The following is a 12,759-nucleotide window of genomic DNA, read 5'->3' on the forward strand; positions in this document are numbered from 1 at the left end:
TCACAACGACATGTGGTCACAACGACATGTGGTCACAACGGCATGTGGTCACAACTGACGACACTTGGTCACAACGACATGTGGTCACAATGGCATGTAACAAATATTATCATTCGGACTGACACACACACACACTCACACTGTAACACACACACTGACACACACACACACACACACACACACACCCGTCACACACACACACACACGCTGACATATATATATATATATATATATATCAACACACACACACACACACACACACACGCTGATCGACACACACTGGCACACACACCGTCACACATACACACACACACAGCAGTCTAAACTCGACGAAATGTTAAAACGGATAGGAATGAAGAGATAGAATAGGCCTGTTTATAAGAGAGGTTGTTTTCCGAAAAATCGGCTGTTTACACTGACTATAGTGAACCGGTATATGAGTCGATGATCATCGATATGACTGACCAAGACTGTGCGTACTGCACCGGACTTACTGATCGACGTCGGACTATCACTGAGGTGCTTACTTGACCGTCAGAGACACGGAGTCAGAGAGCTTGGCATGTCACCTCGATCAGAGTTAACTCGAGCTGGTATAACGTGATTCGCGTATTCAGAGACATAGAATGATAGATATAATGTATGTCTCTGGCGTATTGTGTCATCGTCACTACGTAGTCATATGAGCACAGTTCACTTACCTGTGACCTCAAAACAGAGAGGCACCTGGCAGAAGTCACAGCCACACAAAGTTCAATGAAATCGGTACATTCAACATGCACTGTACATAGCTCTCAGAAGTGGGTGTGGCTCAGTGTGTTTGGGTCACCGTGTCTCTGGGCTAGCCGAAACTTTTTCGCGCGAGATTTCCTTACCTAACGTTGGATTGTGGGACATATATTCGCAAGATGGCGGCCACCACCCAGTCAGATCTGCGCCGAAAGATTAGGTACCCCGAAGAATACACCTCAACCGATAGAAACAGCCCGGATGCAAAAGACAAGTACGGCACCATGTATTCTGATCGTATGCACTCCCGATCGCACCATTCAATGGAAGCATACGAGGACGAGGTAGAGGACGAGCTTAGCAAAGTTCACTCGGGCATTCAGCAAAGACGTCTGTTCACATCAGAACAGTGTACAGAGATAGAGAAGAAAATAGATAAGGTCGTGTTCCTGGCGAGCAAAGGATTCTACAAACAGCACACTGTCGACAGGGCACCACTGAGAAACAAGTATTTCTTCGGTGAAGGCTACACGTACGGATCTCAGATGGCAAGAAAGGGGCCGGGGAACGAACGGGTGTATCAAAAAGGCGAGGTGGACGAAATACCGGGATGGATCAATCGTATGGTGGTCAAACCCCTCATCGAAGCAAAACTGATACCTGAGAACTTTATAAACAGTGCAGTGATCAATGACTATCTGCCGGGAGGCTGCATCGTCTCCCACATTGATCCACCACACATCTTCGCGCGTCCTATCGTGTCTGTGTCGTTTTACAGCGACAGTGCTCTGTCATTTGGATGCAAGTTCTCGTTCAAGCCCATCCGAACATCAAAACCAGTGTTAGTTTTGCCTATCTCCCGAGGCTGTGTGACACTACTCAGGTAACTTTTTTTCAGTATTACTAGCATAGGCATAGATAGGAGAGGGGGAGGGGAGTGAGTCCTGACGTGTGTTTATTTCAGGCAGAACTTGCTCGTGGCTAGAGCTAGGAAGCGAGAGTGAATATGAAACGGCTTGATGGCTATACTCCCCCTATAGCTACGCAAGAATTAAACGCCATTGGTTTGATATTGAAAAGATTGATTTAAATTTTTGTTAAACGGCCACAGACAGCCAATCGGATTGGCAGTGCAGTGTAGTGGCCATTTTTTTTGCGTAGTGAGCACCTCAAAATCGTGCTAATGTTCTCTCGCCAATTGCTAGCGTTCCTCCCGGTGAGAGTTGTCCAAGAAATGGTACAGTGGAACCCCCCTTTTAAAACCCTTTATGACAGTGACCATAGACCATTTATCCTGGACCGCCAACTAGCTCTCTCTCCGCTCTTTCTCTCTATTACGAGGTAGCGGCCTCTCGCATTTAGGAACCTACGCTTACAAGCCTTTCAGAAATCAGGGGGATGTGATATCCGGTGTCGATTGTAAACATGGACGAAGTTGCCGAGGTAAGTTCTGAAAATGCTAAAATAAACTCAGCAAAAGTGCACATGGAACATGTTTTTTGATGAGTTTTGTTAAGTTTAGTTTGGAGTTTTGGAAAATCCAGTTCATTGTCACCTCCCATTGTCACAAATAACTGGAGCGTGCTTTCTTTTCACTGTCTTCGAATCGCTGGCCTTTCAAACCGGACGCGACGCGCCCCTGAAAGTCGAGAGTCGTAACCTCGAAGGGTCACGTGACGAGTTGGCGGTCCAGGCTATTTGGTCTATGACAGTGACACAGCATTATGTCACATGGGACAATCAGTTATAGTGTTAAATTAAAAGCTGGTGTTTTTAATTTTAAGTACACAGTAATTTAGATTGTTTTCGTTTTTTGTTACTACATTAGAAATAGAACTGTCTATTGTCAGTTGCGTTAACGGTTAAGCAACTGCTTTTGGTTTTGAATTTTGAACAATAATAATTTAAATCACCATTCTGTTTCAGTGGTTATGCAGCAGATAACATCACTCACTGCATTCGGCCTCAGGACGTCGTACAGAGGAGAGCGGTCATCATTCTCAGAAAGTAAATTGTCAACACAAGCAGTTAGTTATGTGATCCAAATCGTTCACCATCATTAAAAAAAAAAATATATGGGCCACAACATGGTGTCGTTTGGCATCGGCAGCCAGTAAAACATCTGAAGTTGTTTCAAATGCCTAATAAGGTTGCAGGGTTTAGCCTGGAAGAACAAGACAATGGGATATTTGTCCCCCTCACCCAATTATGATGGGACATTACATAGTCGAAGGTAAAACACACAAAGCAGGCTAGGCGGTCCAAAAATGCTTTTGTCGAAAGATGCAAAATTGTGCTATTTGGTGCCATATAATGATATGAGGATTTGCCAGTGTATCCGGTTAGTTTGTGTGTGTGTGTGTGTTTCGATCGATATCACTTCTGTTGACAGTTTCCACATAGGTAATCGCGCAAGCACAGATAGTTCGCAGGATTGGTTGAATACTAATGAATTAGATTTTTAAAGCCAATCAACGCGCATTTCGGGCGGGGATGTAGCTCAGTCGGTAGCGCGCTGGATTTGTATCCAGTTGGCCGCTGTCAGCGTGAGTTCGTCCCCACGTTCGGCGAGAGATTTATTTCTCAGAGTCAACTTTGTGTGCAGACTCTCCTCGGTGTCCGAACACCCCCGTGTGTACACGCAAGCACAAGACCAAGTGCGCACGAAAACGATCCTGTAATCCATGTCGGAGTTCGGTGGGTTATAAAAACACGAAAATACCCAGGATGCTTCCTCCGAAAACAGCGTATGGCTGCCTAATTGGCGGGGTAAAAACGGTCATCCACGTAAAAGCCGTGGGAGTTTCAGCCCATGAACGAACAAACAAACGCGCATTTCACAAATTCGCAAGTTGTTCGACTTGGCGCGCGATTTTGCCTAGGTCATTGCATTGTACTCCCATGAAAAGTGTGCATGGGGTGGTGCAGTGGTACGTAATCTGAGTGCGCCGTTTGACGCACTGACGGGAATTCTAATTGGACATTTTGAGATGTTATGCGCCAAAGACGCACTAGTAAATGAAACCCTGCGTTCTCGTCATTTCGGCAGAGCGGCAGAACTTTTGTACTTCAGTCACGGTTGGAGAAAGGTAATGTCAAGGCTGCCATGAATTTAGGGACAGTGCTGAAACATGTACATTGTAAAAATAATGATGTATGATGATTATATTTTAGCTTCTTCTTGTCATGGGCTGAAACTTCAACAGATTTTACCCCGCTATTCAGCAACCATTCGCTGTTTTCGGGGGATGCATGCTTGGTATTTTTGTGTTTCTATAACCCACGCTAACATAGATTACAGGATCTTTTCTGTGCTTAAATGATACAGATGATAAAGGGGGATAAGGCAGGTCTGTACATAAGTTGACCTGGGAGATAGGAAAATCTCCACCCTTAACGCACCAGGCTAGAGCGAGATTCCAACCCACGACCGTCTGCTTGGGCTGCCGGCGTCTTATCCACTAGGCCATTGCGCCCGTCTGGGTTTTTTTCATTTGTTTTTAGCAAATTTGCGCAATAAAAAAAATAGTACTTTTAGTAGCTACATGTATCACTGTATTGTGGAAAAGACCATGTACTCACTAATGGTATGGCTGTAACTTACAGTCTTCAGGCTAAGCATGTTCAGAGAGTATTCAGTGCTAGCAATTTAGCAATGCAAGGAACAATTATTTCATGACAAGAAAAAATTGATTTCCTTACTTCTTCTATTCATAGTAATTATGAATAATATATATATATATATAAGAATGAACACTTACACATTAACATGCTTCCATTTGAAACTTTGAGGTCGTCATCGTGGATTGACGCCCGACCAAAGCTAATTGAAGCCCGACGGAGCAAAGCGACGGATGGCTTTAATTATACTTTGGGAGGGCATCAATCCACGATGAAGACCGAGAAGTTTCAAATGGAAGCATGTTAATGTTATTGTAATTCAATCTGACGACGATCTCTTTCCTGCTTTCATGCAGTTGTAAACAGACAGAATTGGCTCTTTTCTGTTCACACACTACTTTCAGTCCACCTACCTGCAAGGGTCAAGCCCCAAGAAATATGTCTCTGTATTTCTATCTAATCACTCTGCTCCTGTTTTGTTTTCTTTCACATACATTTTCCCTTCTGTTTTGACGGGTTTCTGGATATCAACTCTAAAACCAATTCTTTTCATCACAAAAGGGATCTTTGGAATTGACTGACGTAGTCCGGAAGAATTCATGCATCAACTTACGTCACGTATTCGACGTCATCACTTCGCATACCTTTTGGTCTCAGTATTTCGTTGGCCTTCATATTTCCTACTTGTAAAATGACCCTCAAAGCTAACCGAGACTAGTTGAGGTTGTATCAATGCGCCTCGCCAGCAGGTGGTTAATGGCTTTTTTAGCGAGTGGTTATCGACAATTAATGACCGGTAATTTTTAATGAGTTTGGGCATTCTGACCAATCACAGGATCTGTTTCATTAAAACGCCAACTTGATTGAATTACAATTATTATTATTAATCGCCTTTTCTTGCAAGAGATCACGGCGATGTTCAACAACAAAATGAACACACACACACGTGTACATATTCTGAAATATATATTATATACATCAGACCTGTTACCCTTACTATTTTGGAGTTATTTATTACTATTTTTTAGGACTTGGGGGACAAAATATTCCATTTGAGTCCAGACTACGATTTTTTAAATGTGCTTCAAATTAGGTTTGTGTTGCTAATGTGACGTGTGTAACCACTGGGTTACTATTTTGGTCATCAGATTACAATTTCTTTGACTCGACCATTACTCTTTTTAAGCTTTTGAGGTAAACCGGTCTGCATACACAAACACATAGTACTCTGAAATACGGTTAATAGGTTGATACTGATTTATGGATTTCCTTTCTAGGGTGAGGGATGATGCGCCACGCCTAAAACCAGAGCTTCCGCTAGAACACCGAGAGCTAGGGAGCCGTAAACGCCACATGAGGAAGAGGTCGGAGGACTCGGATTCTGACGAGCCGTCACGGGTTGTTCTTCCCCAGGGCAGCTCGTCGGGGCAAACAGTGGCACGAGTCAGCTCCAAGGTCGTGTGTTTGAGTTCTTCCTCAAGTCAGGAGAAAACCAAAAGCAAGTCTGAAAGCAGCGGCAGTGGCAGTGATCCAGATGATGAAGAGCTTCGGAGAGAGGTTCGTTTCGGTCGCAAGTTCAAGGCCGATCAAACATGATGTGCTCTGGCAATGCCTTTCTTTTCTTGTGTTACAGCAAAGCTAAGAGTTAATTATGCTTGTTGATAATGTACGGTGCAGTTATTGTGAAGTTATGTAAAGCTTGACTTTGTATTGTTTGTACAGAGTAAAATAAATACATGTATCTCATCCTTGTTTAGCTTCTTTTTTTGTGTTATGAGTATACATGTAAAGCAAAATTTACGCTTGTTGAATCTGTGCTGTGCAGTTACTGTGAACTCTGTATGTAAAGTTTGGTTTTATACTGTATGGAGTTAATAATATCACATTCTTTGTTTGAGTTTTGTTTCAAGTATGTGAAGTTGCATAATGTCTGTGTGTGTATAATTCAGACCTGTTTACCCACACTTTGACTTTGGTGTACTTTCACCGAGATTCAGCGTATTTTCAAAATATTAAGAGTATTTTGCAACTCGCAAGAAGCATTCATGAGCTATTGGTTCAAGGGCAGCAATAACATTGTCCGTTTTCAGAAGTCAAACTTTTAGGCGTTACTGCTTTTCGCTTCGACATTTTCGTCAACGTGCTGGACTCGACGACAACAATGGCAACAGATAAAATCTCGTCATATCACGTCTCACGTGATTACATTGACCAATCGTCAAAGCTGGATTTTATCCACTGGGCTATCGCGAGAACCGGTTTGGCAACCTACTTTCGATTTCTTCTTCTTCCATTTAGTGATCAAGATCAAACTTGAATTTTTTTTTACGATCGTCATATTTTTTTCTCTCCAAACATATTGGTCGTATCCTTGGCAACTTTGTGTACAAAATACGGCGAAATCGTATGGGTAAACAGGTCTGGTATATATATATATATATGTCTTGAGTTTTGTTTTTAGGTGTACTGATCAATTGTGGCTGCATTTAACTTGTCATAGTTGCAAATTTGTTCAATCATTTTGGGTTCATTTCTTTTTGTCATGTGAACTTTAAGTTTTTATCCTTTAACATAGTTAATATTCCGACTTGACTGTTCAAAATCAGGGAACAGAGAAATGAGTGGATGTCAAAAGTTGTATGCCGATATATATCTAAGAACTCTACATTACCGTCACAGGTTTATGCATGAAGTCTTTGAAGGGGCACTCTGTAGTGAACATATAAATTAAAAACATTGTGAAGTTGTAGTGATGTCTCCACATAAAAATGTGTTTCCAATTATGCATGCTTTACAGGCAGAATCTGCAGATTTTTTATCAGTTATTGAAAAATATTTCCATACAGTGTCGCTATAAATCTTTTTGTTGTTGTTGTCTAATATGAAGCATTGGAACTTAAGCTGTTTAAAAAAAAAAAATGTTTTGGTGTTTGTGATTGTTTTATTTGTTCAGCTTATTTTGTCTCCCACCATGAGTTTGTTCTTGACCACTCGATCACTTCTTTTGTTTTCTGCTTCTGGCACTCTTCAAAGATCCTCTTCCTGTAAAGCAGCATTGATGCATCTTTTGAAACATTGTTTTGATTTGACTGTTTAGAGACCCCTATTGAAATTCTGTGGTCTTCTGTTTTTTTGTCTGTTTTGTTAGTTGGTTGATTTTTTTCTACGTATCCTTTTTATGTTTTGTTGTGATAGGAAGGGGGGGGGGGGGGGGCTTTCTTGTTTTGTTTGTGTTCTGATAAGAAGGGGGTGCTTTTTTTATGTGTTCAATACTTTGTACATAATTTTGATTATAAGATTACTGACAAAGTGCGGAGAGCTTTACTGATACGATTGTTCTGTGATTCAGTTTCACTTTGTTGAAAGTCTTGTGATATTTGTGTAAATCATGGTCGTTCGATTGCTTGATGTCTGTCTTCATACATTTTTCCCCATGCTTAAAAATAATGATATGAATGACAGCTTATATAGCGCCAACCACAGTAATCTATGCTCTCCGCGCTTTACATATAAACAATGAATAAGAACAAATAACAAATAAGAACAATATAACATAACATCAAATACATATACATTCTAGCAAAATAACATAACAATAAACTCACAACACATTAGCCACTTATGGACAATACCACGCAGATAGATAAACAACGGAAAATAAATCGTCTACAATCAACATTGGAAAATATTGGAAGAAATCATCACACATGTACTTTCTTTTTTTTCCCAAAAAGAGCAATCATAATACTGGGTTTTTTCCTAGAAGTTAGAGGAACAGAGAAATCTCTTTCATCAGTTCAAGTTAAATGCTATTTTCTTTCCTTTGTAACAGGAGAACCTTTTGCACCAGTCATGAAGAGCAGAAACCTTCATCATTTCTTAGAAGCACTCGGATATAGTTGCTGTCTGGTTTTATATATGTTTGTGACTTGCAGTAAGCCTTGACTACTTTGGTACTAATTTATCTTTAACTTTTGTTAACATTCACAATGGTGTCATCAAATGTTGAAATAGACGAGAGTTTATTTGGCAGAATGCTTTTCACGAGTTGCTTCCCTTGATTCAAGCTTGTCACTGCAGAATTTAAGAAGTTATTTTTAGGTAACTTCCATGTTTTGCCAAACCCCTTCCCCCAAGCACTCAAAACTGTTTATTTCTAACACCTTTGGATGGACATATTTGTGTTTTGAGTGGTTTAATATGTGTAAGTGTTGACTTGTTGAAGATATTGTTTGCGACTGATTATCAAAACTATGCACGTTGTAAACTATTTTCATAAGCAAATCATTTTGGTTCACAATTTGGACTTGGGTTCTTGGTAGCAGCAGAATCATAACCAAGTCAGCCAGACCGCTATTGACGTGATCTGTTCACAATCTGGACTTGGGTTCTTGGTAGCAGCAGAATCATAACCAAGTCAGCCAGACCGCTATTGACGTGATCTGTTCACAATTTGGACTTGGGTTCTTGGTAGCAGCAGAATCATAACCAAGTCAGCCAGACCGCTATTGATGTGATCTGTTCACAATCTGGACTTGGGTTCTTGGTAGCAGCAGAATCATAACCAAGTCAGCCAGACCGCTATTGACGTGATCTGTTCACAATCTGGACTTAGGTTCTTGGTAGCAGCAGAATCATAACCAAGTCAGCCAGACCGCTATTGACGTGATCTAAGAAACAAAGAGAAATACGCGCTCTGAATGTGGACAACTACTGAGAGAATGAAAAGTGCAATGCTAAAATAAACTGACTTTCATCCTTTTGAGTACGTACATGAAGCATTACAATGAACAACTCATTTGGAAATAAGAATCATTGACAGGAAGAAACAACTTTTGTCCTTTTAAGTATATGAGGACAAAAGTTATAATTTATTTCAATGCTCCTTTTTCTCTCAAGGGCTTGGAGAATAATGCTGCATAACTCCCACCTACTGTTGTTGTCTACTTAAAGGGCGCTTATTTCCCTTTGTTTTTTTAAGATCTTGCCCAAGTAGTAGTGGACACTTTGCATTTTGTTTTGTCAAAGCCAAGTCTTGCTCTGTAACAACATTTAGACTTCCTGTGTGGCATACCTGCAACTGAAGCAGAAAATAATAATTTCCGTTCGTTTTGGCACATGTTCTGTGTTTTTTTATTTGTTTTCTTGTCAAAATGATTGTAATGTGCCATTCATCTAGAAAAATGCTTGACTGTGTCTGAAGCTGTGTTACCATTGTTATGTTTTGACCTTTACAACAATGTTGAAAAGGAATGGATGTGGTGACCTTGACATGAGTATAGGAACTGAAGATATTGTTTGAAATGACTCTTTATTATTTAATTTTTTATTTAATTGTTTGTTGGTAAGACTTTCAAGACAACAGAATCCTAAATGTTTAACTAGATCTTGGAAGCCTTGTGCAAATTCCAATCAGTGTAGTCAGTCAGTCAATGGTTTGAATTGTTAAAGTACATAACCAGTGGTTACCATTTAAATCCTTTCAGTATGGGAAAAGTGCTGTTTGATGTTGTTCAGATTCAAGCATAAATATCTCCAATGGGTTGGCAAGAACTGTATTCAGAGCTTTAGATTTGAAAGATACTTGAATAAAAAGTGTTTCTTTTGTATGTATATGATGTGTTTGTTTAAAGCTTTGTGAATCTTGGTCCTGATACGGTTTGGTTACAATAGGAGATGTGCTTTAGACTGCGTGCTGTGTGCTGGTGGAATTGAGGAGAAAAAAGGACGGGTGAAAATACAGTGGAACCACTGTTTTAAGATTGGCTATAATCTGAAAAAATCAGGTCTATAAAGAGTGTGAGTCTTACAATGGGAGGTCCTAATTTCATTGTGGTGTGTAAATGATTTTCACTGGATTGTTCTAATCGCCGTACTAAAATGTTATTGTTTGTAACTTCCTGCCTTTGTGAATTTACGTTAACTCTAGGGCTTGTCTCATTATTTTGTCAGAATTGACGAGCTCAGATATTCTTTGTTAAGTAACACTGTGGTTTTTGATTTCAAACGTTTGGATCTGTCTTGTGTTCACAATCTGATGACTGGTTTTCAATGTTGATCTTTTAGTTTCAAGCCGAAGATTGACTCAATGTTTTGATATCGCTTCACGCAACTTTCTTCCTTTGGGGGGGTGGGGGGGGGGGGGAATGCTTAGCTCAAGTTCAGTCTGATTTTAGAGACGCAGTACCCCAAGCTTCTGTCATTTCTGAAAATTGAGCATTGCTAGACTTGCAAAAATTATTTTTTATTTCAACTGAGCTGAGTCATAGGATTGTGTTTTGTTCTCGTCTAAAAATGCACGTGAATCTGTCGTATTGATTGAAGTTTGTTGTGTTCTGACAGGTGTGAAGTTTAATGAACATTTTGATTATTTGAAATCATGGCAACGAAATGTGTTCAAAAACACACACACAATTTGAGACCTGAAAATGGAGGAAAATTTACAAACATTTTCTCGGAAGATTTCATTGTATAAGAGTTCAACTGAAACATGATAATTCGATTTGGTGTAAAACGTAAGCAGCTGATTGGTATTTTTTTAAACAAGCAGAGTCATGATATTCAGTTGCATTAGCAGAAGATACTGGCCAGTGATGAAAAGATGATGTTTGTATTTTTTTTGAAAAATGTTTTGTAATAAATTTGTTTGGTCAGAATGTACTGGTTCATCACAGTTTTTTGTTTGTTTTGCTCGCTCTCTCTCTTTCTCTCTCTCTATCTCTCTCTCTCTCTCTCTCTCTCTCTCTCTCTCTCTCTCTCTCTCTCTCTCTCTCTCTCTCTCTCTCTTAATAACCATGTTTTTATGTTTTTGTTTTGCTTCTTCTCCTGCTTTAATATTATGCACTGCTTAGTTAATTCCCTCTTGGGCGAGGGCTGGATGAAAAAAGATCTTTGCTGTATCTCCTCCATTACCCTCGAAAAATAAAGTTTGTTGGTTCGTTCGTTCTCTACGTGTCCCTGCATCCTATACGCACTAGAAGCTGAAATCACATAATAAATATTCATTGAGGGGGTCCCAGGATGCACTAAATCCATAAAGAGCGGATCCAGGGACTCACTAAATGTCCACTATCGTGCGTACCGTAGGTACTCTTTTCAGACTGTAGTTGCAAATCAAGTTTAGTGCAAGTGTGACAGGGGAGGCTACCGCTCCTTTCACAGCAGACTCTGCACCCGAGTTGTTGGCCTTTAAGTCAACACTGGTTGATTGTGGAATTCTGTTTGTGATGGGGTCTGGTGGTTTCCGATTGTATGTTCATGGAAACCTTCGGGTTTGCATAACAGTTTTAATAGGGCTAAGAAATTAGCCCTAACATTTTCAATCCTGTTTGATTGCACTTCGCCTCCCGAGGTGATCGTAGTGTTTCGGCACTCGGTTACACAAGCACAAATGCCAATTTCACGCCAGAACGATATGTGAAAGTGTGTGTGTGTGTGTGTGTTCCATTTAACAAGGTATAATTGGAAGTGTCCTCTTCGAATATTCTGATGGAAAAAAGACACTTTTTATCACACTATTCACGATAACAATGCGTTATATAAACACAGGAGGTTTGGGAACCATGGACCCTTGGCACGCTCTAAAACTCCGCGGAGGGGATTCATGGACCCTCTGCACTGACTTCATTTATTACCGCACTTTTTCGTAGCAGACAGAATTTCACGAAGGGTAGACAGCTGAGACAAAAGACGATTCACTCTACAAAGTCCGCAAGAATTGTTACTGTGGAATCCCCCTGTAAAGACCATGTTTTCTCAGACTTTCTGTCCATAACCTCTGTATAATTACCCCCATTTTAAGACTCCCTCCTTTTTTAAGACCAGATGTTTTGGAGGTCTTAAAAGGGGGGTCTTGTAAGGAAGTTTTGTTTTAAAATGCCTTTGAATACAAAATCGCAAGAAATTCCGACAAGGGATCGTTTGCTTTGGAACTGCAATGTACTTACAATTTACCTAGCACTTCGTTCCATCGCAGCTTGGAACTGCAATGTACTTACAATTTACCTAGCACTTCGTTCCATCGCAGCTTGGAACTGCAATGTACTTACAATTTACCTAGCACTTCGTTCCATCGCAGCTTGGAACTGCAATGTACTTACAATTTACCTAGCACTTCGTTCCATCGCAGCTTGGAACTGCAATGTACTTACAATTTACCTGGCACTTCGTTCCATCGCAGCTTGGAACTGCAATGTACTTACAATTTACCTAGCACTTCGTTCCATCGCAGCTTGGAACTGCAATGTACTTACAATTTACCTAGCACTTCGTTCCATCGCAGCTTGGAACTGCAATGTACTTACAATTTACCTAGCACTTCGTTCCATCGCAGCTTGGAACTGCAATGTACTTACAATTTACCTAGCACTTCGTTCCATCGCAGCTTGGAACTGCAATGTACTTACAATT

General features: G+C 40.4%; 2 protein-coding genes and 1 long non-coding RNA gene across 3 annotated transcripts in view; 2 read left to right on the forward strand and 1 right to left on the reverse strand.

The window, feature by feature from the left end:
• LOC138958127 (actin, plasmodial isoform-like) overlaps nt 1-825 on the reverse strand; it is a 5,784-nt gene extending 4,959 nt beyond the window's left edge. The window contains exon 1 of the mRNA XM_070329191.1: nt 702-825. The gene's annotated coding sequence lies outside the window, so the exon portion shown is untranslated. The remainder of the gene's footprint in view (nt 1-701) is intronic.
• Nucleotides 826-891: 66 nt separating this feature from the next.
• Nucleotides 892-7,551, forward strand: LOC138958130 (RNA demethylase ALKBH5-like). Its single transcript, XM_070329195.1, has 3 exons — nt 892-1,612; nt 2,656-2,736; nt 5,628-7,551. The coding sequence occupies exons 1-3, from the start codon at nt 909-911 to the stop codon at nt 5,944-5,946; spliced, it is 1,104 nt and encodes a 367-aa protein (XP_070185296.1). The 5' UTR covers nt 892-908; the 3' UTR covers nt 5,947-7,551.
• Nucleotides 7,552-7,562: 11 nt separating this feature from the next.
• Nucleotides 7,563-11,006, forward strand: LOC138958132 (uncharacterized). The gene is made up of 2 exons (XR_011453315.1): nt 7,563-8,661; nt 8,966-11,006. It is a non-coding gene; the product is annotated as an uncharacterized lncRNA (long non-coding RNA).
• The last annotated feature ends 1,753 nt before the right edge of the window (nt 11,007-12,759 follow it).

The sequence above is a fragment of the Littorina saxatilis genome, linkage group LG2 (genome assembly GCF_037325665.1).
Source record: "Littorina saxatilis isolate snail1 linkage group LG2, US_GU_Lsax_2.0, whole genome shotgun sequence".
Taxonomy (NCBI): domain Eukaryota; kingdom Metazoa; phylum Mollusca; class Gastropoda; order Littorinimorpha; family Littorinidae; genus Littorina; species Littorina saxatilis.

Coding starts and splice junctions, on each gene's coding strand:
- LOC138958130 (XM_070329195.1), top strand. CDS start 909: ATGGCGGCCACCACCCAGTCAGATCTGCGCCGAAAGATTAGGTACCCC. Junction 1,613..2,655: donor GGCTGTGTGACACTACTCAG/GTAACTTTTTTT, acceptor ATTCTGTTTCAG/TGGTTATGCAGCAGATAACA. Junction 2,737..5,627: donor GCGGTCATCATTCTCAGAAA/GTAAATTGTCAA, acceptor TTTCCTTTCTAG/GGTGAGGGATGATGCGCCAC.